General features: G+C 36.0%; 1 protein-coding gene across 4 annotated transcripts in view; it reads left to right on the plus strand.

Annotated features, from left to right (window-relative positions):
• The window catches only part of INTS7 (integrator complex subunit 7), a 92,666-nt gene that overhangs the window by 17,996 nt on the left and 47,223 nt on the right, over positions 1-27,447 (plus strand). For all 4 annotated transcript variants that reach the window (XM_065872459.1, XM_065872474.1, XM_065872467.1 and 1 more), the window contains 5 exons: positions 2,494-2,540; positions 6,609-6,808; positions 7,276-7,398; positions 21,884-22,001; positions 24,136-24,270. In XM_065872459.1, coding sequence (XP_065728531.1) covers positions 2,494-2,540; positions 6,609-6,808; positions 7,276-7,398; positions 21,884-22,001; positions 24,136-24,270 — 623 coding nt within the window. The remainder of the gene's footprint in view (positions 1-2,493; positions 2,541-6,608; positions 6,809-7,275; positions 7,399-21,883; positions 22,002-24,135; positions 24,271-27,447) is intronic.

A 27,447-nucleotide genomic window follows, 5' to 3' on the forward strand; every position in this document is an offset into this window, starting at 1 on the left:
CTCTTACCCGTGTATGGTTTTATAACTTAGATATTGGTCTTCTGGAAAATATTGGTTCACTGTGTTATGCAGGTCTTCCAAATGTTGACCTTTTTCATTGTAAAATATCAAAGGATCACATTTGTTACTATCACCACTGATCTCATCAGGAAGGTCTGTGAATATTAAGCTGTCAAGCTCATGGTGACAGATAAAAGTTTTCTGAAATGCTAATTTTTGCTTAGAAGCAGAGATTGGCAAAATATTTTCCCAGTTACTTTCCTTAAAGTTACAAGCTTTCTTTATTCATCTTTTTAGAAAATATCTGCAAATAGCCGACTCTGAATAATTATGGAATTTCATGAAAAAAAAATGGGTAGTTCATGTCAAAACTCAAATGACTGCATGGTACTTTTCCTGCAGACAACCACTGTGTACTTGATGTGTGCTTTCCATTTTGTCAGAGAATATTAAATAATATCTTAATGGCAGAAAATGTTTTATATAGACATCTAAACTGCAGAGGGGAAGTATTCCATGCCCTGTGTATAATTTATCATGACTAAAAGAGCCAAGTTACATCATATTATCTGTATCTTATTTCCTTACGTGTTATATAATGTTTTATCCCAAACATTCATGTTATTAATAATTTTTGCAACATTCAGTGATATTTCAATTGCAACAGACTCAAAAGCAACACCTTGGAAAATACTTTACACATATATAATATTTTTAAAATGCCTACTTTGTTTTTAATTTTTATTTTATTTTTTTAATTAAATATAGTTTGTTTACAATGTTGTGTTAGTTTTAGGTGTATAGCAAAGTGATTCAGTTATGCATATATATCTATTTTTCAGACTCTATTCCCATATAGGTTATTACAAAATATTGAGTATAGTTCCCTGTGCTATACAGTAGGTCCTATTTGTTATCTATTTTATATATAGTAGTGTGTATATGTTAACCCCAAACTCCTAATTTATCCCTCTTCCTCCTCCCCCTCCCCCTTGGTAAGCACAAGTCTATTTTCCATGTCTGTGGGTCTATTTCTGTTTTGTATATAAGTTCATCGGTATTATTTTTTTTTGATTCCACATTTAAGCTATATCATATTTGTCTTTTTCAGTCTGGCTTACTTAGTATGACAATCTAGGTCCATCCATGTTGCTGCAAATGGCATCTTTCTTTCTTTTTTATGGCTGAGTAATGTTCCATTGTATATATGTACCACATCTTCTTTATCTGTTCATCTGTTGATGGACATTTAGGTTGTTTCCATGTCTTGGCTATTGTAAATAGTGCTGCAGTGAACATTGGGGTGCATGTATCTTTTCAAATTATGGTTTTCTCAGGGTATATGCCCAGTAGTGGGATTGCAGGATCATATGGTAGTTCTATTTTTAGTTTTTTAAGGAGCCTCCATACTGTTCCCCCTAGTAGCTGCACCAATTTACCTTCCCACCAGCAATGTAGGAGGGTTCCCTTTTCTCCACACCCTCTCCAGCATTTATTATTTGTAGACTTTTTGATGATGGCCATTCTGACTGGTGTAAGGTGATACCTCATTGTAGTTTTGATTTGCGCTTCTCTAGTAATTAGCGATGTTGAGCATTGTTTCATGTGCCTTTTGGCCATCAGTATGTCTTCTTTCTTCTTTGGAGAAATTTCTGTTTAGATCTTCTGCCCATTTTTTTGATTGGGTTGTTTGTTTCTTTGATATTGAGCTGTATGAGCTGTTTGTGTTATTTGGAGATTAATCCTTTGTTGCATCGTTTGCAAATATTTTCTCCCATTCTGTAGGTTGTCTTTTTGCTTTGCATATGGTTTCCTCTACTGTGCAAAAGCTTTTAAGTTTAATTAGGTCCCATTTGTTTATTTTTGTTTTTATTTCCATTACTCTAGGAGATGGATCCAAAAAGATTTATGTCAGAGAGTATTCTGCCTGTTTTCCTCTGGGAGTTTTATAGTATCCAGTCTTACATTTAGGTCTTTAATCTAAAAAATGGCCACTTTTAAATAATTTGGCTCTTAGTAAGATTCTATCCATATTTCCTACTGCGTTTCTACTACTTCATACTTACTCTGTTTTTCTAAAATTCAGAATATTTGGTATATATTTTATTGTTTACGTAAGTGATCGCTTGTGTGTTGAAAGCTTCTCTTAATTAAAAGTGCGTCCTAAAACATTGTAGACCGAGATAGTGACCTTGAGTCTTTCAGACAGTGTCATTTAGTAATGCACATTGCAACAATGCTCATAAATCAGAGCATTTTTCCTTGAAAATCATGTGGGAACAGCGTTGGTATAAACCCACTGCTGTTTGGAGTTTTGGTTTCAGTTGCATTTATTACCCCACCCCTGGCACCTGACCTTAGGAATATTAGTTACGATTTGGAGTATTGCATTTCTCCTGTGCTTACTGTGTTCTGTTTCTTTTAAGTCCTCAGAAAACTGAAGCAAATTTAATTGTTTGGTTTTAAAGATTTTGCTGTTTTCTCTTTCCAAAGGGATTTTGCTGTAGGAATCTGTAACAAAATCAGTGAAATGATTCAAGGTATGTATGCTTCATTTGGTATTATGAAGTAACTTAATGGGATTTATATTAATAATAGCTGCTAACATTTATTAAGTACTTACTGTGTGCTAGTCACTATTCATTCGTTTATTCATTCAAATAATGTTTATTAAGTGTCTTCTAAATGCCAGAACTATTCTAGGTGCTTAGGATACAGTAGTACACAAAACAAAGCCCTTGCCCTCATGTAACCTACATTCTATTGGTGGAAGGGTTGGTGGTGGCAACAGATAAGTAAATTTATGACATATCAGGTGCTGCGGAGAATAAGTGCGGTAAGAAGGATAGAGAGTCCCCAGAGCAGATGGCAGGATAGAAGGGGGGACGTTACTGTTTTATATATGTTCATCAAGGAAGACTTCTGATAAAGTGTTATTTGAGTGAGAAATGCAGATATTTAGGGAGAAAACATTCTGACCTGGGGGAGAGCTGTGCTGTTAGGAGCTCTGGGACTCTCTTCACTCTGCTAATGTCCCTCCAGTATCTTCCAGCTGCAACAAAACTCAAATCCAAATTCCTCACTGTAGCCTACAAAGCCTTAGTATGCTAATCTCATCTTCCATACTGTGCTTCACATGTATTACCCCATTTACCCTCATAATATTCATAAAAGGAAGTTCTGGGGTTACAGCATTGCACAGCTCTAGAGAACACGACTCTCTTTGTGTATTTCTAGATGGCATTTCTTTGAATTGTGCAATTTGGCAGACTTGGATAGGTAATACTGTTACCTCTATTTTATGGAAAAGGAAATGGAGCCACAATAAAATTGCTTAATTGAAGACTAAGATACAGTGGTTGAGCTTTGTCCTGTTTCTGTTTATTCCTTTGTCTTTTTTCCCCTGCTGCCAGAAAAGGGCTGTCCTGCAGAAAGCTAATTAGAAGGAAGCATCACTCATTCATTGAGCAGGTTTTTATTGAATGCCTGCTGTATCAGACAAGATCTCAACAGGAAACAGATGTCACACTTGAGCTGAGATAATTAGTAGGGTTTAATGAAGGAACCATTTACAAAGGTGTGGGCAAGGTAAACTATAGGGGATGATGTAGTCCTATACCCCTCTATGGTGCAGGAGAGGGAGTGGTTACCAGAACCTGGAGTCACATCAAGAGGGCCACTTTGAAAAACTGACCTTCAGAATGATGTGACCTGATGTGACCCTGCAGAGAAGGAGCCAAGGAATAAATACTCGGTCCTGAGCATTCTTCTCTTCCCCTCTGCTGGGGCTCTCCACCCAGAGAGAAGGCAAATAGCAAGGGAGTTGATGTAAGCTATAGAGGTAAGCCTCCTAGGGTGCTGGAGGATTCTGTATAGCTTGAGTGGTGGCTCTATGGATATATTCATATGTAGAAATCCATTAATAGGCATACTTAAGATTCATTTTTGTTCCATAAGTTTTATCTGTAAAAAATTAAAGTAGGGACTTCCTAGTGATGCAGTGGTTAAGAATCCGCCTGCCAGTGCAGGGGACACGGGTTCAAGCCCTGGTCCGGGAAGATCCCACATGCTGCAGAGCAACTAAGCCCATGCACCACAACTACTGAGCCTGCACTCTAGAGCCCGCGAGCCATAACTACTGAGCCCACGTGCCACAACTACTGAAGCCCGCGTGCCTAGAGCCTGTGCTCTGCAACAAGAGAAGCCACCGGGGCCTCCCTGGTGGCACAGTGGTTGAGAGTCCGCCTGCCGATGCAGGGGCCGCGAGTTCGTGCCCTGGTCTGGGAAGATCCCAGAGGCCGCAGAGCAGCTGGGCCCGTGAGCCATGGCCGCTGAGCCTGCACGTCCGGAGCCTGTGCTCCACAACGGGAGAGACCACAACAGTGAGAGGCCCGCGTACCGCCAAAAAAAAAAAAAAAGAGAAGCCACCGCAGTGAGAAGCCTGCACACCGCAACGAAGAGTAGCCCCTGCTCACTGCAACTGGAGAAAGCCCGCGCACAGCAACGAAGACCCAATGCAGCCAAAAATAATTAAATAAAAACAAACAAATAAATAAATTTAAAATGGAAGTAAATGAACAGGGATTAGGAGATAGAAAGAGAGAGGGAGAAAAACACAGGGGTAGGAATGAGGGCAAGGTGGCGGAAGGTTGGAGCTCAAGATATAGAAGTGGTGAGCAAGTTTTAGGAATAAAGTATCCTTAAATTAAATTTTAAGCTGCTTGTGTTTCTGCAAAGTAAAATCTTGAGTCTCCCTAAGCCTTCAGTAAAAATGTCTGTAAACACAAAGAGTCCCTCTGACTGCTGGATTGAGAATAGACTTGCAGAGGAGAAGGGGGGGATATGCGACAGGAATCTGCCATGGGGAAAAGCCTAAGTAGAGACAATACTTAGGACACTGTTGGAAGGGTCCAGTCAAGAGATGGTGGTGGAAATGGACCAATGTGATAGCAATGAAGGTGGAAAGACAGCCAGATTTGAGTTATATTTTGAAGATAGCAACCAACAAGATCTGTTGATAAATTTGGATGTGGGTGTGAGAGAAATAAGGGAATCAAGAAAGACTCCAAGTTCTGAGGAGCTGTAATGATGGAGTTGTCATATCCTGAAATGGGAAAAGTTGGAGGGGCAATTTCGTAGCAAAGAGCAGAAGTTCTCTTTGGGCTGTGTTAAGTATAAAATACATCTGAGACATCCCATTGGAGATGACCAGAGGTAATGGGATATACATATCTGAAGTTCAGGGAGCAGGGAGGCGAGGGGGAGGCAGTCTTTAAAAGCATATAGCTGGTAATAGAAGCCATGGGTTTATATAAGCTCACTCAGGGAAAGTACATAGGGTAAGAAGATAATATAGTACCAAGCCCAAGGAATACCAGAAATTAAAGTGTGGATAAAGAGGAGAATACAAAGAGATTGAGAAAGGACAAAAACCAGGAAGAGTGTGAAAAATCAGAAGCTATTGAGAAAGAGTTTCAAAGATAGACTGGTCATTCAAATGCATTCAGTACCTTAAGGATCAAAACAGTAATAACATAAGCCTGATATGATCCTGCAGAGAGAAAACCAGGGAGTAAATGCTCTGACCTCATTCTTCTCCCTCCCATCTCCTGGGACTCTCTGCTTTGGCTAAACTCAAAGAGAGGTCAAATAGTAAGGGACTTAGTTGATGTAAGCCACTGTTGGATGTTGAAATGATATTTATATATTCACACTAACAGTTACTTCACAGTGGCAAAACCAGTGATCAGCAGAGATAAATTAGCTTTTGACATACGTGTGGTACATTATGATTGACAGTTTTTTGTTCACTGTCACCTCAAAGCCGTGCTGTAGAAGAAAAGACTTTTGTTTATGTAGCGCCAATGTTTTTTTTTTTTTATCATCTTTATTGGGGTATAATTGCTTTACATTGGTGTGTTAGTCTCTGCTTTATAACAAAGTGAATCAGCCATACATATACATATGTTCCCATATGTCTTCCCTCTTGCGTCTCCCTCCCTCCCACTCTCCCCATCCCACCCCTCCAGGCTGTCCCAAAGCCCCGTGTAGCTCCAATGTTGACAGGAAAAGATGCTTTGGAATGAATCCTCATGGAGTTCCAGCTTTGTATGCTGTAAAGAAAGGCATTGCTACACAAAGTTCAGAGAGTTTCAGAACTGCTCCATACACAGTCTGTTCACATCCTGATCTTGACTTAGAATTGAAGGAAATAATTAAAATTGTAAATATAATCAAATAATCGCCATTGGGTTTGTACATATACGTGTGTATATGTATACATGTATGTGTATATCTTTTAGTATCCTTTGGGAAGAAACAGGCAGCAAATATGACTGCTTTCTACTGTGCCTTTTAAGGGTATTTTCTACTATCAGCATGTAGTTTAATAAGCACCCACAACTTAATGTTAAGATACATACTTTTGAAAAAAACTATTGAACTTGTTGATTAGCTCTAGTATATAATTATCTTTAATGTTATAACCATAATACCAATATACTATTTGTTTCTAAATGGTCATTTTGCTAATTGAATCAGACCTTTTAACTGTGAACTATTATCCAGGATGATGATCAGAAATCTCTAAGCATTCTTTCTGTATCTAGGTCTAGCCACACCAGTCGACTTGAAGCTGAAATTGATCCCTATCCTGCAGCACATGCACCATGATGCAATATTGGCATCCAGTGCTCGTGAGCTCTTACAACAGCTAGTCACATCCTATCCTTCCAACAAAATGGTGATTGTTTCTTTGCACACCTTTACTCTGCTTGCAGCTTCATCTTTGGTTGATACGCCTAAGCAGGTAATGTCAATTTTCTTTAACTGCCTTTTCAATAAACTTGCATATTAAGTATACGATAAAAAGTAAGTAACCCATAAGTTTTGATAACTTATCTTTGATAAAGATCAGAGGTTTCACTTCCTTTTGCTTGCTTTTTTCCTCTGTTCATAGTGCTAATTCTTAGGAGCCTTGAGAGAAATGAGGGGGAGGTGGGGGTACGTGGCAGAGTATGGAGTTGGCGGGGAAAAAAAAGGGAAGAATTGAGTGTTTGAGGCCAGGTCTTGTGCTGGAACCTTGCAAGTTAAATGATAGTATATTTCTATACAAGAGGAGAAAGAGGTCCAAACATGGGCACATAGCGAATAAATGACGGGGCTGTAATTTGAAATGAGCCCTGTCTCAAATGTAACTTTCACTAACTTACACTGCATCCCTAATGATAATTTCAGTGACAGTATCATTCATGGAGTGACTTATTTCCTTTGTAGATTCAGCTTCTATTGCAGTATTTGAAGAATGACCCCAGGAAAGCAGTAAAGAGACTTGCTATTCAAGATCTGAAATTACTTGCCAGTAAAACACCACATACTTGGAGTAGGGAAAACATTCAGGTATGCAGAGCTTTGAACATTAATATTTTATATAGAAAAATAATATAGCATTATAATAGAGCATATTGTTTTGCTTTACATTTTTATATTGGGTTGGCCAAAAGGTTTGTTTGGTTTTTTCTGTAAGCTAGGCTCTAGTGGCACTTAGTTGTCTTTAACTTCATTCAAAACAATTTTGTTAGATTGTATGCGACAGCTGTCATATCAGCGTACATTTAATACAAGACTTATCAAAATTGGTGAATTTTTGTGTAGCCATTTTAATATTGAAGATGGAAGAAAAAAGCAACATTTTTGACCTATTATGCTTTATTATTTCAAGAAAGGTAAAAATGCAAAAAAAGATTTGTGCAGTGTATGGAGAAGGTGCTGTCAGTAACTGAACATGTCAAAAGTGGTTTGTGAGGTTTTGTGCTGGATATTTCTCGCTGGACGTTGCTCCACGGTTGGATACCCCAGTTGAAGTTGATAGCCATCAAATCGAGATATTAATTGAGAACAATTAACATTATACCCCACAGAAGATAGCTGACATACTCAGAATATCCAGTTAAGCATTGAAAATCATTTACACCAACTTGGTTATGTTAATCGCTTTGATGTTTGGGTTCCACATAAGTTATATTTCCACATGCGATTCTCTACTTAAACGTAACAAAAACGTTCCGTTATTAAAACAAATTGTGTATACGTATAGCTGATTTCACTTTGTTATACAGCAGAAACTAACAGAACATTGTAAAGCAATTACACTACAATAAAGATGTTAAAAAAAAAATTGTGACAGGCGATGAAAAGTGGATACTGTACAATAATATAGAACGGAAGAGATCGTGGGGCAAGCGAAATGAACCACCGCCAACCACACCAAAGGCCGGTCTTCATCCAGAGAAGGTGATGTGTATATGGTGGGATTGGAAGGGAGTCCTCTATTATGAGCACTTTCCGGAAAACCAAAGGATTAATTGCAACAAGTACTACTCCCAATTAGGCCAACTGAAAGTAGCACTTGACGAAAAGTGTCTAGAATTAGTCAGTAGACTAATCTTTCATCAGGATAATGTGAGACAGAATGTTTCTTTGATGACCAGGCGAAAACTGTTACAGCTTGGCTGAGAAGTTCTGATTCATCTCCCATATTCACCAGACAATGCACCTTCGGATTTCCATTTATTTTGGTCTTTACAAAATTCTCTTAATGGAAAAAATTTCAATTTCCTGGAAGACTGTAAAAGGCATCTGGAACAGTTCTTTGCTCAAAAAGATAAAAAGTTTTGGGAAGATGGAATTATGAAGTTGCCTAAAAAATGACAGAAGGTAGTGGCACAAAAGGGTGAATATGTTGTTCAGTAAAGTTTTTGGTGGAAATGAAAAAGGTGTCTTTTAGTTTTACTTACAAACCAAAGGCACTTTTTGGCCAACCCAGTATTATCTTTGTCTTTTCCTAAGTGTTTCAATCTAAAAAATTTCTAAGAGCATTGTTGATATTGGTGGCAGAAGTTAGAAGTGGCAAAGTAAATATATAAAACTTCTTTCTTTTTTTCCCTTTTTTTTCCAGTTTTATTGAGATAAAATTGACAGAGCATTGTATAAGTTTTAGTTATACAGTGTAATGATTCGTCTTACATCATGAAATTATTACACAATAAGTTTAGTGAACATCCATCATCTCATAGATACAAAATTAAAGAATTTAAAAAACATTTTTTTGTGTGATAAGAACTCTTAGGATTTACTTTCTTAACAACTTTCATACATAACCTAACAACAGTGTTAATTATATTTATCATGCTATACATTACATTCCTGGTACTTATTTATCTTATAACTGGAAGTTTGTGCCTTTTGGCTGCTTTCATCCAACTACCCCGTGCCTCTGGTAACCACAAATCTGATCTCTTTTTCTATGAGTTTGTTTGTATGTTTGTTTGTTTGTGTGCTTGCTTTTGAAGTATAACTGAGCTGCAACACTGTGTTAGTTCCTGTTACACAACATAGTAATCTTCTTCTATACATTTCAAAATGATCACCATGATAAGTCTAGTTATGCTGTGTCACCATTCAAAGATATTACTTATTGAAAAATTTACATCCTTTAATGTTTAGGTTTGTTTTAGTGAATTAGACTTGCCTCTCAGTTTCTTTTTAATTGTCCCATGGCAGCACCAAGGCTAATTGAGAAGCCCAGTTAAATTGTTTATTTTATTCTTGTCTCCTTTACTCAATTTAGGGAGAACAGTTTTGGTGCTGACTGTATTTATTAGAGAAAGGTACTGGATGGGTAACTTAGCGAACTGTATTTCTCCTTTTCACACAGAGGAAAAGACATTCTTAAGTTTTCTTTTGTAAATACAAGAACAGATTTCAATCTCTAGACTTTTAATGTGACATCTTTTGTAGCATTTCCTATGTTAAATTAATGTTTTATATTTATTTTTTCTCAAAGTGGAACCCTATTTGTTTACCCATTACTGATGACAGATGCACCACTTTTAAGAAAATGCTGCTTAAAGTGAAATGGAAAATTGTCAGAAATAAATCTTACTTTCATGGACTTTATTATCTCTTGGTATGATCACAGCTACAGTGTAACAAAAACCTTTGAATTTCAGATTATGAAAACTGAGCTGCTGTGTTTTTTTGTTTGTTTGCAATTTTCTAAACATGTTTTGGTATATTATGATTGATAGTCATGAATACACCAAGACATAAGGACAGTAATTAGTATTTGCACTTAATAGATGAGCAAATTAGGGTTCAGAGAGACTTAATATGCTTAAGAGAGCTTCTTAAGAGGACTTAATTAAGAATTAAGAGAGCTCTGTCCTCTTGTGTTTTTTTCTACTAAACATATTATCCCAGAAGAGAATGTGCTCAGTCATTTTAGGGAACCAAACCAAGTGAGAGCACTGTATTATTCTATCTCATTTCTTTCCTTATTTTGAGATAAATCACACATACAAAGAAGCATGTACAATGTATATTTAATAGTTTAAATAATAATTGTAAATCAAAACCCATGTAACCACCATCCAGCTAGAAAGAGAACACTGCAAAATCACAGAACCCTGCTTCCTTCTCTCACATCGTTCTCCCTGATCAGAGCCTTAATACCCACCCAATGGAAACCACAGTTCTGACCTTTGTGATAATCATTTCTTTGCTCTTTATAGTTTTACCATCTATATATATGCCTCCCTAAAAATATTGTTTAGTTTTGTTTGTTTTTACTTCTTTTGCTCAACATTATACTGATGAGACTCATTCATGTGATTGCATGTTTTTTTACTTTAATTGATATACAGTTGTCCCTTGACATCTTTGGGGGCTTGGTTCCAGTACCCCGTGCTGAATACCAAAATCCTCAGATGCTCAAGTTCCTTGTATAAAATAGTAGTTTTTGCATATAACCTATGTATATCCTCCTATATACTTTAAATCGTCTTTAGATTACTTACAATACCTAATACAATGTAAATATTATGTAAGTAGTTATAAATAAAATGTAAATGCAGTGTAAATAGTTGCCCTTGCCATGCTCTGAAATGGTTAAGAGCTATGACATAAGAATTTTCTGTCTTCTGAGGGTATAGCTTTAAAAGTGCCATAAGTCCATCTGAACCTGGAACTTCTTCCAGGGATAGAGTTTTGAGAATATTTCTAATTACTTACATGGTTATTACCCTATCAAAGGTTTCTACCTCTTGAATCAGTTTTGATAATTTGTTTTCCATTTAATTTATTTTGCAGATTCATGAGTATCAGTATAAAGAACCTTTATAATTTTTAGTATCTCCGTGTTTAAAATTTTGTCTTTATTTTATTCTTACTATTGTGTTTATGTTCCCCTTTTCTTGCCAGAAGCATGGCTTTCTTGTGCCTTTCAAATGGTTGGTACATTTATTTTTATTCTTCTGTTTAATAATGAAAGCACTTAAGGCTATTAATTTTCCTCTTAGTGCAGGTTGGCCACATTCCATAAATTACAACTTTCAGTGTTCCCATTGCCATTAATTTGAAATGCACTTTTTTAAAAAAAATAAATTATTTATTTTTTGGCTGTGTTGGGTCTTCGTTGCTGTGCGTGGACTTTCTCTAGTTGCGGTGAGCGGGGGCTACTCTTCGTTGCAGTGTGGGGGCTTCTCATTGTGGTGGCTTCTCTTGTTGCGGAGCATGGGCTCTAGGCGCGTGGGCTTCAGTAGTTGCAGCACATGGGCTCAGTAGTTGTGGCTCGCGGGCTCTAGAGCGCAGGCTCAGTAGTTGTGGCGCACGGGCTTAGTTGCTCTGCGGCATATGGGATCTTCCCAGCCAGGGCTTGAACCCATGTCTCCTGCATTGGCAGGAGGATTCTTAACCACCGCGCCACCAGGGAAGTCCCTGAAATGCACTTTTTAAGTCAGATTTTGTGGTATAATTTATTTACAGAAACTTTTCTAGGTACACAGTTCTAGATATGCAGTTCAGATTTTGACAGATGTATACAGTTGTGTAACTACCACCACAATTGTGATATAGAACATTTTCAAATCACTCCAGAGTTCCTTCAGGCCCCTCTAGTCAGTCTTTCCCCTAACCCCTGACTAGTACTGAACTGATTTCTATCCCTATAATTTTGCCTTTCCAAATTATAAATGGAAGCATACAATATGTAGCCTTTTGGGTATGGCTTCTTTTGCTTAACATAATGCTTAGCATAATTCATCCATGTTGTTACATGAAGCAGTAGTTTGTTCTGTTTTACCGCTGAGTAGTATCCCAGTATATGGACCATAGTTTATTTATCCATTGACAGCTTCATGGACATTTGAATTGTTTCCAGTTTTTTGTTTTTGCTATTATAAATAAAGCTTTTATTGTACAGATCTTTGTAGGACATTTCTTGGGTAAAAACCTAGGAATAGAATTGTTGGGTTGTGTGGTAAATGTATGTTTAACTTTGTAAGAAACTGCCAAACTGTTTTCTATAATGGCTGTACCAGTTTACATACTAAGCGGCAATGTATGAGTTGTAGTTCTTTATCCTTGCTAGCACTTTTTATTGTATGGCTTTGTAATTTTAGTCTTTTGAATAGTTGTGTAGTGGTATCCACCAGCATCGTATAGGCTTGTCATCCAGATCTCTTCTTTAGTGAAATGCCTGCTCTAATCTTTTATGCTGCTTTTTTTTTCAGGTTTTCTTCTTGTTACTGAGCTCCTTATATATTCCAGATACAAATACTTTTATCAGATGTGTATTTTGCAGATATTTTCTGCCAGTATGTGCCTTGAATACAGTATCTTTTGAAGAACAGAAGTTTTTTTGTTTCGATGAAATATAGTTTATCAATTTTTTTTTCCTTTTGGGGTTGTATTTTTGTTTTTTATCTAGGAAGTTCTGGGGTTTTTTTGTTTTGTTTTTTTTTGCAGTACGCGGGCCTCTCACTGTTGTGGCCTCTCCTGTTGCGGGACGCACAGGCTCAGCGGCCATGGCTCACGAGCCTAGCCGCTCTGCGGCATGTGGGATCTTCCCGGACCGGGGCACGAACGCGTGTCCCCTGTACCAGCAGGTGGACTCTCAACCACTGTGCCACCAGGGAAGCCCCTATCTAGAAAGTCTTTACCTAACCCAAAGTCTCAAAGATTTTCTCGTATATTTTCTTCTAGAAGTTTTATAGTTTTAACTTTTATATTTAGCTCTATGTAATCCATTTTGAATTGACTATTGTATATGGTGCAAGGTAAGAATGGAGGTGTGTTTGGATAGCCAGGTGTTCCAGCACCATTTGTTAAAAAGACTATCCTTTCTCTGTGAATTACCTTAGCATCTTTGTTGAAAATGAGTTGACCTTATCTATATAGGTCTATTTCTGGATTCTGTCCTGTTCCTTTGGTCCGTGTATCTGTTCTTAAGCCAATAGCACACAATTTTGATTTCTGTAGCTTGGAATTCTGTAAGTCTTGGCATCAGGTAGTGTGAGTCCTCTACCTTTGTATTTATTTTGGATGTTCTAGGTCCTTTGCCTTTCCATACAAAATTTCAAACCAATTTGTCAATTTCTACAAAAAAGTCTGCTAGGATTTTGATTGGTATTTGCATCTATAGATCAATTTGGAAAGAATTGACATCTTAATAGTATTGAGTTTTCTAATCTATGAACATGGCATATCTCTCCATTTATTTAGATCTTCCTCAATTTCTCATCAGTGGTCTTTAGTTTTCAGCATACAAATTTTGCTCATATTCTGTGAGATATTCCTAGGTGTTTCATGGTTTTTGGTTGCAGAATCATCCCTTTGTATCACATCTGCTGATTCAGCCAACCATCAATGACTCAAAGAAGTATTCTAAAAAAAATCCCAGGAAGTCCCAAAAAGCAAAACTTGAATTTGCCACCTGTCAGCAATTATTTACATAGCATTTACATTGTGTTAGGTATTATAAGTAATCTAGAGATGATTTAAAGTATGTGGGAGGATGTGCGTATGCAATGTATATGCAAATACTACACCAGTAGTCTTTGAGCATCTGTAGATTTTGGTATCCGCAGCAGGGAGTGGGGGATTCTGGAACCCCTGCGGGTACTGAGGGGTGACTATATTGTAAATGATTTTGTTCTTTAGTTTCCATGAGAACAGTTTTGATTTCCTCTTTGACCATGGAATTAGTTTAAATAATGTTTTTATCCCCTTTTTTCTTATTCTTCTTTTATCCCATTTATTAAGATGTAACTGACATACATCACATACATAAGTTTAAGCATAATGGTTTGACTTACAAACATTATGAAATGATTAACACTAAGTTTAGTTAGCATCCATCATCTCATATAGATAAAAAGAAAAACAAGAAAAAAAATTTTTTTTGCTTATGATGAGAACTCTTAAGATTTACTGGAACAAGTTTCCTATATATCATACAGCAGTGTTAACTACAGTCATCATGTTGTGCGTTACATCCCTCGTACTTATTTTTCTTATAACTGGAAGTTTCTGTTTTTGACGTGATAAGCTTTTTATATTTGTAGATGGAATTTTTGTTGTTGCTAACCTTTTGTTATTAATTCCTAATTTTAAGGTTTCTTTGTGGCGCAGTGTAGGATCACTTTTTGTAAACAGTTCGTAGAATTTGAAAAGACGGTATACTTTCTATATAATGTAATATATATATTAAGTAATACAGATAAATATAATATATATATGTGTTAATATATATTTCAGTATAAAACTGTATGAAATCTTATTGATACTACTCAAGTATACTATATCTTAAATTAGTTTCTCTTTTTGATCTGTGAAGTTTTGATATTCATTAGCTTCTCATGCCAATTTATATGTAACCATTTTAATTTAAAAATCTTAATGCTATCTTGTTCCACAGAGAGAACTTTTATTAATGTAAAAGAATCCTCTCTCCTATTTAAAGCTGTTTTGGCCTCAAGTTCTTTATGTAATATTAATATTGCCTCTTGTTTATTTTTCTTTCCACATATCTATCAGGTCTTTGCCAATTTTGTTATCCTCAACCTTTCTTTGTCATTTAGGTTTGATTCTTATAAATAGCATATAATTAGATTTACCTCTTTAGACTTAATCTGAGTTTTTTAGTAGTGTAACTTATTTACATTTATTGATGTAACTGAGTTTTTGTACTTTTATAAACAGTCTTATTTTAGACTGTTTACAATGTGTCCTTTTTTGTTTCCTTTGTTTCATTACTTTTTAATTTTGATCAAGTTTTCACTGTTCCTTTATTCTCTAGTGAACTAAAAAGATTTTATCATGGTAATTAAACATTATTCTTACTTTACCTACCTCTATATTTTGTATATTAATGTAAGAACTTGTGTATCTCTATTAAGAATGAAAAGTATGGTGGTTGAAATATTGCAAATTTTAGCAATATTTCTCCTCTTTTCTACTCCCCTTCATTCCCTCCTCCCCCGTATGTTGTTAAAATAATCTGAAATTTAATTACCAATTACTTTTTTTATACTACGCAGTTATCGTATGAAATTTTTTTAATAATATTTGCATTGAACTTCACAATCACATTAATGGTTACTTAAGTGTTAACTGTTTTGTTGATTTCACAGCTTACAAGTATTTCTTCAGTATACCACATCTTTCCTGAAGTTTTTTGTTCTGATTTATCTTTATCTTTCTTGTGGCTTTTTTCTTTAGTTCTTTTTAATTGAAAATACATGTTATTAAATATTTGTCTCTCCCACAAAGAATTTTTTCCCACTGTGCCTGAAATCTGAGCATATTGATTTTAATTAAATGGATGTGGTCAAATAATCATTTTTTCAAAGCTTGGGTGTATTTTTGAAAATATTGAAATGGAGCAGAAGAAAACAGTTCTAATGTTAACCTTTACAAGGTAATAGCTTGTTGATTTCAAATTTAAATTTTACTCTGTCACCAAGAGTAATTATTTTTCTTCAAGGTTTTCCTCTCTCCTCCTTTTCTTCCATCATTCTTTCCTTTCTTCCTCTCAGCCAGTCTTATCACTGCTGATTGATTTTTGAGTTTTGGTATTTCAGGTGCAAATTGCGTGCATTCTATTGCTATTTTTACAGGTGTGTTGGTAGGTATTATAATTTCCACCTGTAATCAGATATTCCGGGTTTAAAGGAAATACTTTCGTTCCGAATGTCTTAAAAACCTGAAGGAAGGAAGGGCCTAAATCAAGGCCCAAGTATAGCATATTATTGTTAAGGTAGTCAAAAACAAATAATTTCATAGGAACAAAAATATTTTTTCATGTGTTTGTAGTTCTCTTTGGATTTTTTTTATATGTCTTGCTATAATATCCATTTGTGTTGATCAGTATTAATAGTTTACACTATTCTGGTGTTATTGTCTTACCTGAAGAGGTTGATTTATGCAACCTGTCTGTTACACAGCAAAAGATTATTTGTTCTGGGTATTCTCAAAGGTGTAATTTTATTTTTGACTTGATCTCTCCTAAGATTTCTGATTGTATCTTACCTGATCCTAGGAGAAATGACAAGTTAAACATGAGAATTAGCTCTTTTAATAATCTTTTTCTTTTTGTAGTTAGTACAGTGGAGACATAGAAAATCTAGAGGTATTATGTCTCTGGCGGAGTACTTTTGTTTATTTATTTTTAATTGAAGTATGGTTGCATACAATATTATATTAGTTTCAGGTGTATAACATAGTGATTCAATATTTAAATACATTATGAAATGATCACCACAATAAATCTGGTAACCATTTATCCTCATACAGAGTTACTACAGTATTATTCACCATGTTTCTTATGCTGTACATCACATGCCGTGACTTATTATATGACTGAAAGTTTGTACCTCTTAATCCCCTTCACAGAGTACTTTTAACATGACATTTTTCTTTATTTTGAAGATTATCAACTTTTTGCCATGCTTTTCTGGAACACATCCCTGGTGGCCAGTCCCATTCTAGAGTAGAGAAGAAGCCCCCATTTAGGAGCTGACCCAGAAAACAGTAATTCAGGACAGAGCCTCAGTTGAGCAGTGAGTTAAACCAGCCTGGAGAGAGAAATTCAGACCAAATAGTCAGTGACAGTGACAATGGTGGTGTGTGAGAAAGGGAGCTCCATTTGAAGAGTTAGATTTTTCCTTTTTGTTCATTTGAAAAGTGGTCGTGGTAAGAACAATTTTGTAATAAGTAACATCCTTGAAACAGAAACTTGAACCGTATTTCATCGTTGAAATATGACTGATGTGCTATTTCTGGGGAACTTTGATGTGCTCCGTTAAGCTTACTACATTGAATTAATGGACCTTTAAACCAGTATGTAATTACAGAGAGCATTTTAGGTATCCAGTACTGTGCAAAGTGACAGAAATGAGAAGGTAGATAATTTTATAGATTTTCTAATACTTTGTTCAATTTTTTAAATGGTAAATCTTTTCTTCTTTAAAATTATTAATATCATCTTATGTAACATGTCTCAACCTTCTTGATTATCCCAAAAGGTTAAATATCTGTTATACATAGAGCACTTTATAAGACATAATTTTGAATATGTGTAAATACAGGACATAACCTATGGGGCTATTTGGTTAATAATTTTATTCCCAAGTACAAACTAACAGTACAAGCCAGAACAATTTAGGCAGTAAAAAGTGGATAAATGGAAGTAGCCTACATATTTAAGTAAATAAATTAAAACTGTAATATTACCTAATGGCAATGAATTTTTTTTCTTTTGTAAAAAAGCTTTCTTTTGAACTTCAAAAATAGTGTCTATATCTGCTTTTATATCTTCATTCCCTACTCTTTCTTTAACACACTTGCTTATAGGTCTGTTTCCTTATTACTTTGCTTAGTTACTTAAAAGATCACCAGTGTTCTTCTTAATGCTAAATCTAGAGCCTTTTTCTGCCTTTATCATCTTTCCTTTTGATACGTTGGACACTGTCAGCCTCCCCCTTCTTTGGTCCTTATCTGTCCTCACTTACTCTTCCCACTCTCTGAACTGTACCTTCTCTGGATTCTTCACTCCCCCTTTTCCTCAGAGTTGAATCTTTGAGTTGAATTCAGTCTAAGCTCCTTCTTCCATTTCTTCTCTGCCACTCTGGGGGCTTCCCTTAATATAAGCACATGCGTCCTCTAACAATCTAGTCCTCTTACCTGAGCTCAGTTGCTCTCCAGCATAGTAGCTTGCAGAGGTTGTACAGTGCTTTGACTCTCAGTAGCTGTTTAATCTTACAGACGATAGATGTCACCGCCCGCCTTTTATTTTAAACTTCACTTCCTTTCTTTGCCAATATATTCATGTGTCAAAATTCAAATGCTACAAAAGGCTATATAGTAAAATATTTCCCACTTTTCTGCCATCCACTCAGCTCCTTTGCCCAGTGGTAACCAGTGTCTAATTTTTTATATGTTTTTCCAGAGATGTATAAATTCTGTATAAATCTTTACCCCCATTTTACAGACAAAGAAGTTGAGACTCAAAGATTTCAGTAAGTGGCTCAGATCACAGCGATGGTGAGCTGCAAAGCCAGAATTCTAATGAGAGTGTTCCAGTTAAAAATCTGCAACATCTCAGATACCAAATGCCTGGTGGATATTTCCTCTTGGACTTCATATCTCTTCCTGTTTTCTGTTGTTATTCAAAAATTAGTTTAGCCGCATAAATTCTCAGTCTTTGTAAATGGAACCAACATTCTCTGGTCATCAGTTATGATATTTTATAATAATAATTGAATCCTTCTTGTTCATTCCCTCATATACAGTCTCCTTCAAAATGTCTCTCATATTTATCCTCTACTCTCCATTCCTGCCACCGAGTTCTAGTTCAGGCCATCACCAATCACCACCTGCCTGGATTACTGCCATAAGCTACAGGATGGCTCCTTACCTCTCAACTTTCTTTGTTAACTTGTTCTGTTTACCATTGCCAGAATAATCTTCCCAACACTTTAGATGACATTATTCCTCTCCAGTGGCTTCCTTTTTCCTTTCTCATCCTGTTTAAATTACTCTGCCTAACATTCAAGGCCCTCTATAATCTGGCCTAATCTTCCCTACTCAATATTTCTCTCTCTTAGCCTTCAATCCCTTCTGTATATATCTCCTCTTACCGCAAATAAACACTTCATATTCTGGCCTTATTGCCCCAGTTCTTGTTTGTATCACATAGACTGTCTTCCCTTCCATTACCAAAAACCTATTTTGTGTTTCAAGTCCATTTCCATGCCTTCCACAGTACTGTTTGCTGCTGCTGCTATTTTTGTTATTAACTAAGTTTTTCTTTCAATTGAAAAAGTATACATGCATGTGATAAAAATTAAACAGAGTTCATAGGTGTGCAGTGAGCAAAATATAAGTGTCTTCCATCTCTTCCCTCAGGTCTCCTCTGTAGAGGTGATCACTATTACTAGTTTCTTAGGTATCCTTCCTGAATTTTTTCATCCACACGCAAGCATGTGTATGTCCTATCTTTTTTCTGCACAAATGCAAATATACTCTATGCATGTTAAGAACTTTTTGTCACTTAAGAATGCATCTGAGGGGGGCTTCCCTGTTGGCGCGGTGGTTAAGAACCCACCTGCCATTGCAGGGGACACAGGTTTGAGCCCTGGTCCCAGAGGATCCCACGTGGCACAGAGCAACTCGGCTCGTGCACCACAACTGCTGAGCCTGCGCTCTAGAGCCCGCGAGCCACAACTACTGAACCCGAGTGCCACAGCTGCTGAGGCTCATGCGCCTAGAGCCCATGCTCCACAACAAGAGAAGCTGCCACAATGAGAAGCCCGTGCACTGCAATGAAGAGTGGCCCCCGCCCACTGCAACTAGAGAAGAGCCTGCACACAGCAATGAAGACCCAACGCAGCCAAAAATACAATAAATTAAAAAAAAAAAAGAATGCATCTTGGGGAACATCTCATATTAGCACATAAATCTACTTCATTCTTTTACCAGCTGTGTGGTACTGTCTCTTTATTCCCAGTCCCCCACTGATGGACGTTAGAGTTGTTTCCAGTATTTTTGTTGTTGCCATTTACATTGCTCCATTGACGAGTTTGTTAAAAAAAGTTGCCTTTGTGAACATAAATTTCTAAAAGAGGAATTTGGGGGCTCAGTGATATATATAATGTTTTATATTGCCAGTTACCCATCAATGAGATTTACACCCTTTTAGCGTTCTATCAGCAGTGTGTGAGTGCCTATTTCCCCCACGCTGTTTTCAGTGTTATATATTATTAAACTTTAATCTTGGCCCATCAGATTGGTGAAAGCAACTCATTTTAATTTAAATTTTTCAAATTATGAGTTAGGTTTAACATCTTATATTTTTAAAACATTTATATAAACTCTGTGAACTACTGATTTTTCTTTTGGGCTGCTTGCCTATTTACTACTAAGAACCTTTTATATATTAAGATTATTGGGCCTTTGTTGATCTTACATGATATAAATTTTTTTCCCCAATTTTGGCACTTATCTTTTCACTTTTTCTTTTCCCATGTTAAATCTTAGTGCTTTTTACAGTTTTGGTTTTTATTTGCCATAAAAAGGAAACAAGAATCAAGTTTTATTTTATTCAGATAACTGGCCAGTTGCCCTTGAACTGTGTATTGAATAGTCTCTGATTTGAAATGCCATTATCATATATTAAATTCTGTGTGTATTTGAATCTATTTCTGGGACCAGTTCTCTTTTGATTTCTGTCCACAAGTAGGAAAAACTTATTTTATTCCTATAGATTACATTTTAATATTTGGTAAGGCTTGTTTTGTTTGTCCTTATACTTTGTCAGAATTTTCTGCATATTTTCTGATTTGTAAACAGGTTATCTAAGTTCTCCCCTCCCCCCAAGATTCTGTTGATATTTTTATTGGGGTCGTATTAAATTTATTGTTTAACCCTTTCCAAAATTTTATTGAAGAATGTTTTCTTTCTTTTTTTAAAAATTTCTTATTTTTTTGGCCACGCCGTGCGGCCTGCGGATCTTAGTTCCCCAACCAGGGATCAGTCCCACGCCCCCTGCAGTGGAAGCGCAGTCTTAACCACTGGACCGCCAGGGAAGTCCCTGAAATTTTATTTTTATTTGTTCCCCTAGTCTTTCAGTTTTGCTCATTTTCTGAAACTTTGTGAGAGAATGGGAGTTGGTTTAATTTAACAGGACAGTTATTTGACCATTTACATTACATGCAGTAATGTTATAGAGTCCTAAGAGTAACTATACAGGATGAGCCAAGACTCACTGTACTAGGAACACATATTCAAGGTTAACTACAGTGAAAAAAAAACTAGCATCTTGATTTTGGTAATACTTCAGATCACCTTAAGTCAAGAGTAGAGTAAATGACCTGAAATGGAGGAGGATAGATAGATAGCTCACTCATTTATTAGCTAGATAGAATGCTATACTCTCTACTATTTAAAAAAAAAAAAAATATATATATATATATACACACACACACACACACACACACATATATACATATGAACTAATATCTGTCAGGTAAGCAAAATATATTGGAGGTTCTGCTTGTGAGGACTAAATAGGGCATAATTCATAGTGATCTTAATAAAGTCATTCATGATGACTTTTTTTAATAAACTCTATTTTTTAGAACAGGTATAGATCTACAGAAAAATGGAGACTGTAGTACAGAGGACTCCCACATACCCACATCCAGTTTCCCCAATTATTGATATTTTACACGAGTATGGTATATTTGTTACACTTCAGTGAACCTATATTGGTACATTATTATTATTAACCAAAGCTCATACTCTGTTCTGATTTCTTTAGTTTTTACCCAGTGTCTTTTTTTTGTTCCAGATCCCATGTAGGATACAACATTATATTTAGCTAATGTGTCTCCTAAGGTTCCTCTTGGCTGTGGCAGTTTGAAGTTTTTTATCATGGAAAAAAAGATATAATTTTTCTAAAAAGCTAGAAAATTTAAAACGAGTAGACAGTTTTAAGGTATACTGATGTTTTAACTTCTGTATTCCTTTCTCTTCTGCATTTCAGGCACTCTGTGAATGTGCCCTCCAGACTCCTTATGACAGCTTGAAACTTGGAATGTTGTCTGTTCTTTCCACGCTGTCAGGGACCATCGCTGTCAAACATTACTTCAGCATAGCTTCAGGTAAAGAGAAGAAAGGAGATAATATATGGATAACATGCTAATCCTTTATTCATGTTGATATTTCAAGTCGTTTCCTCTGTAAAGCTTTAAATCAGGAAAGGTTTCGATTTCATACGGTTATATGTTACGAATTTCTTTGAAAATGATTTCTTAACTAATTCCTAAGATAATAAAATCTTGCATCTTTGATCTTAACTCAAGGCTATAGTTTTTCTCAATTTGCCCTTTTTTGCATTATATGTGGATGAAACAATATTTCTGAGGGTGCTTAAAATAGCTGGTTTGCTTTTGTATGTCTCTGACTTAAAATGCAAGTGTATTTCAAAGGCCAAGCGGTGGTGAATTTTAAAAGCAAATGTCATGTGCTTCCTTTTAGGCATATGTTATCCTTCTGGAAAATGATTAAAATAAAACTTTACCCCAGTTCAATAATGCTTTCCTCGTTGCTTGTTTAATATGATTTAACTCCAAAATGCGTTTGTTAATGCCCTGTGAGGAGCTTGCTTACGTAACAGACTTAAGGCTAAAGTTTTTTGTTGTTTTATACTCTTGGAATGATGCACAAGAAATATAACATTAAGTGGATGAGGAAGACTTTTCTCTTACTGACTTTCTACCTTTTTCTGCTATTGGTTGAACCTTTTGGACCCTGTGAATTTATCTTAGTAAATTGTTTCTAAGTAAAAAAATAGAAAATAATTTTATTCCAAAAACAATTGACATAGAAAAATGCTCACAAATATTATATTTTAAAGGTAGAAATTAGAAGTATCTACTTATCCTGATTATATATGAATTTTTAAATTGTATTGATGTGCATGGGGGAAAAAGATGTTTTAAAGTATTCCCAAAAGTTAATAATAAGGTCATGCTGGTTTGTGGGTTTGGGGATGATTTTTGTTTTTTTCTTTGGGTTTTTCTGGGTTTTTCCCCAAGTTTTCTTTAATATCTTGATGAGAAAAAAAAGGAAAAAAGTAAGTTCCAAAACATGTTTGTAAATTTATAGATGAGTCTGCATTGTCCGTATCACGTGGGCAAGAAAAAGAATGAAGGAAATTACAATTTCCATGGTTTTGTAAAGAGAACTCATAGGTTCATCTTTCAGATGTTTTGCCTATTTAAAAAGCACTGAGGTTTTACCTAAGCTAGTACTTTTATGTCAAGCTGGAAATCAATAAGGTGACCATATGTCCCACACTGCCTGAGATAGTCTTGGTTTATGCCTGTTGTTATTTATGATAGTGTCCTTTTCAAACCTCACAAAATATGATCACCCTTAGTGTAAAAGATTGCAGTTGATAGGAATCATGGAAAAATCAGCAGGGGAAAGGAAGACAGGAATGAGAGACCCCGCTGAGAAGTTGAATGAGCTTTAATCTCCTGATTCTTCCTGAAGCTCACTCACTTATAACTGAGAGCTTCTCTACTATGAATAAAAACATTCACGACATAAACCTTATGTTACAGAATTTCAGGTGTGACTTTTAAAAGTTACTGCAACTATAGGATAGAACTTAACATGTAAAGCACAAGGCCAATGCATAACTAACAGGTTTTATTACCTCCATGGCAAGATGCTTAAAATCTTTAGGCTTCAGTTTCTTCTGTAAAAATAGGTTGTTGAATCAGATGATCCCCAGGTCCTTTCTAGCTCTAAAATAATAAATTCTTATATAAACCTTTTGCAGTATAACTGTGCCAGCAATTGAAGTGGGAACAGCAAACTTAAAACTTTTGTTTCTCTCCTCTCTTTGCATGTCAGGTTTTATTTGACAAGAAGACTTGTAATGACTCCATTTTAATGAGAGACTATTTGAATGCCCAAGATACAATCTATAGTTGTTTTGGCTTTTGCTGTATTCTTTAGTCAGTTTTTATTAATATTTTTGTGGGAAAGTATATTGATTTTAGATTTTAATCATTATAAAACTATTAGCATATACTTATTCTAGGTACCTTGACAGGAGAAAAAGAAGTGGTGATGTATATTGATCATGGGGTAGAGGCAGAAAATTTTGTTGAAATTTATTGTTAGAGACTTTCTCTTGAAAATGATAAAAATGAACCTATAAAATGAACTGATCTGAACTCTATAAATGAATTAAATCTGTACTACGTTTCTCTTCTTGTTTAGGAAATGTGGGTTCTTCCCCTAGATCCTCTGATTTAGTCAAATTAGCCCAAGAGTGCTGTTACCATAATAACAGGGGCATTGCAGCTCATGGAGTGAGAGTCCTAACTAATATTACTGTCTCTTGTCAAGAAAAAGGTAAGTTTGATCAAGACTGATATTATGTATAAACTTTTAGATTGGAGTTTCACCAGAATCCTGTGTGTATTTAGTTTTTTAATCCCTTATTATTTTTAGCCTGTGTGCTTTTATCTATTGGTTGCCTCCTCCTGAATGTTCTTCGGGCAGATTTTCTCAAGACTGCTTAATCCTTGGGGGGAAAAAAAATGAGGGGGCTTCCCTGGTGGCGCAGTGGTTGAGAATCCGCCTGCCAATGCAGGGGACATGGGTTCGAGCCCTGGTTCAGGAAGATCCCATGTGCCGCGGAGCAACTAAGCCGTGCGCCACAACTACTGAGCCTGTGCTCTAGAGCCCACAAGCCACAACTACTGAGCCCACATGCCTAGAGCCCGTGCTCCGCAACAAGAGAAGGCACCGCAATGAGAAGCCCATGCACCGCAACGAAGAGTAGCCCCCGCTCGCCACAATTAGAGAAAGCCCGCGAGCAGCAGTGAAGACCCAACACAGCCAAAAATAAATAAATTTATTTAAAAAAAAAAATGAGGACTTTAGGATTGGGATTGCGAAATTGAAAGGTTTTATGGAGCATTGCCCATTTCCTCCCATTGCTTACCTTTGCTTATAACTATCCAGTGGTATCAGTTTGTTCACCTGTAAAAAAAAAAAACCTAGAAAATTTAGGGAAAAAAAAACCATGAAGTTATCGAGTGGCTTAAATAACAGACAGTTTCACCTAGGGGCAAATGAATTAACAGAGCAATACAAATTAAATTTTCATGGAGTTTATCTCTAGGTATCTATAGCATTAAATGATTTGCACAATCAAGAAGGATGTGCATAGAAAATAATGCATATATTTTATTGTATTCCTAACGTCTCTTGACCCAAACACTTAAGGAAGTTCATGCCGGTGTTCAAAAACAGGAAGTGCATTTTGGATGTTTCATCTGTTACAGTGCTTATTTTGATCTTTGTTAAGAATCAGCAGTCCCTCTTATCCCCACCAGGCTTCAGCACTGCTTGTTACTAGTCCCTTTGTTTTCCTAGCAACCTGACCTTCACTAGACATTGTTTGCCAAGCCCCTATTAGTTATTTGAATAACTAATCTTGTTTTATTTTTCCATAGTAATAAGTATTTTCTACCATTTAACACAGCAAATTGCTGTATGTCCTCAAAGCTGACATATTCATTTATTTATTTATTCATTCATTCATTTATTTTTGGCTGCATTGGGTCTTCATTGCTGTGTGCAGGCTTTCTGTAGTTGCAGCGAGTGGGGGCTACTCGTTGTTGTGGTGCTCGAGCTTTTCATTGCGTTGGCTTCTCTTGTTGTGGAGCACGGGCTCTAGGCGTGCAGCCTTCAGTAGTTGTGGCATGTGAGCTCAGTAGTTGTGGCTTATGGGCTCTGAGCACAGGCTCAGTAGTTGTGGCACACAGGCTTAGTTGCTTCGTGGCATGTGGGATCTTCTCGGACCAGGGCTCAAACCTGTGTCCCTGCATTGGCAGGCAGATTCTTAACCACTGCGTCACCAGGGAAGTCCCAAAGCTGACATACATTAACCTAAATGTGGTTAAGTAATTTATTCAGAACTTTCTAGAAACTTTAGAGAAATTTTAACCCAAAGGTAGTGAAAAGATGGTATAGTACTGCTATTACATGAGACATCTAAAGCGTTCATTTCTTTATGATCTGACTTAAAACATTTATCAGATTAAGTGGGGTCTTGATTATTTCCTAAAAGTAGTTCCACTTGCGTGAGAAAGTTGCATCCTAGGTGAAAATGGACCTGCATAATTTATGTCTTGTTTGGAAGATTGACACATGCTACATGGTTTGCTAGTTTTTTCCTTAGCTAAGCTGGTGACACTGTTTCAGTTAGGCTTTATTTATACCTTTGTGGCTTTAGATCTTGGTTTATTGTATGTGTGTGTATTTTTAAAAAAAATATTAGTTTCAGGTGTACAACCTAATGATTCAATATTTGTATGTATTGTGAAATGATCACCACAATAAATCTAGTTAACATTCGTCACCATACATTGTCATTGTAAAGTTTTTTTTTCTTGTGATGAGAACTTTTAGGATCTACTCTCCTGACAACTTTAAAATATGCAATGGAGTATTATTGACTATAGTCACCATGGTTTACATTACATTCCCATAACTTACTCATTTTATAACTGGAAGTTTGCACCTTTCCACCCCCTTCACCCATTTTGCCCACCCCCAACCTGCTACCCCCCAACTCTGGCAACCACCAGTCTGTTCTCTGTATCTATGAGCTTGGTGTTTGTTTGTTTTGTTCTAGATTCCACATTTAAGTGAGATCATACAGTATTTGGTTTTCTGTGTCTAATTTATTTCACTTAGCATAATGCCCTCAAGGTCCATCCATGGTCACAAATGACAGGATTTCCTTCTTTTATAAAAAATGGCTAAATAATATTCCATTGTGTGTGTGTGTGTGTGTATGTGTATGTATATATATATATATATATATATATATATATATACATACACATACACACATACATACCACATTTTCTTTATTCATACATCAGTGGACATTTAGGTTGTTTCTATATCTTGGCTAGTGTAAATAATGCTGCAATAAACATGGGAGTACACATATCTTTTTGAGTTAATGTTTTTGTCTTCTTCAGATGCATACTCAAAAGTGGAATTGCTGGATCATATAATAGTTCTATTTTTAATTTTTTGAGGAACCTTCGTACTGTTTTCTGTTGCGGCTGCACCAATTTATATTCCCACCAACCGTGCACAAAGGTTTCCTTTTCTTTACATCCTTGCCAACACTTATTTCCTATCTTTTTTATAATAACCATTTTAAAAGGTGTGAGGTGATCCCTCATTGTGATTTTGATTTGCATTTCCCTCATAATTAGTGATGTTGAACATCTTTTCCTGTACCTGTTGCCTATCTGTATGTCGTCTTTGGAAAGAAGTCTATTCAGATTCTCTGCCCATTTTTTAATCAGATTGAGTTATTGTGCTGTTGAGTTGTATGAGTTCTTAATATATTTTAAATATTAACAACTGCTTATCAGATATATGATTTGCAAATATTTTCTCCCATTCAGCAGCTTGCCTTTTCATTTTGTTAATGGTTTTCTTGGCTGTGCAGAAGCTTTTCGGCTTGATACAATGTATATATTTTTATAATCTTCAATA

The sequence above is a fragment of the Phocoena phocoena genome, chromosome 1, assembly GCF_963924675.1.
Source record: "Phocoena phocoena chromosome 1, mPhoPho1.1, whole genome shotgun sequence".
NCBI classification, from domain to species: Eukaryota; Metazoa; Chordata; class Mammalia; order Artiodactyla; family Phocoenidae; genus Phocoena; species Phocoena phocoena.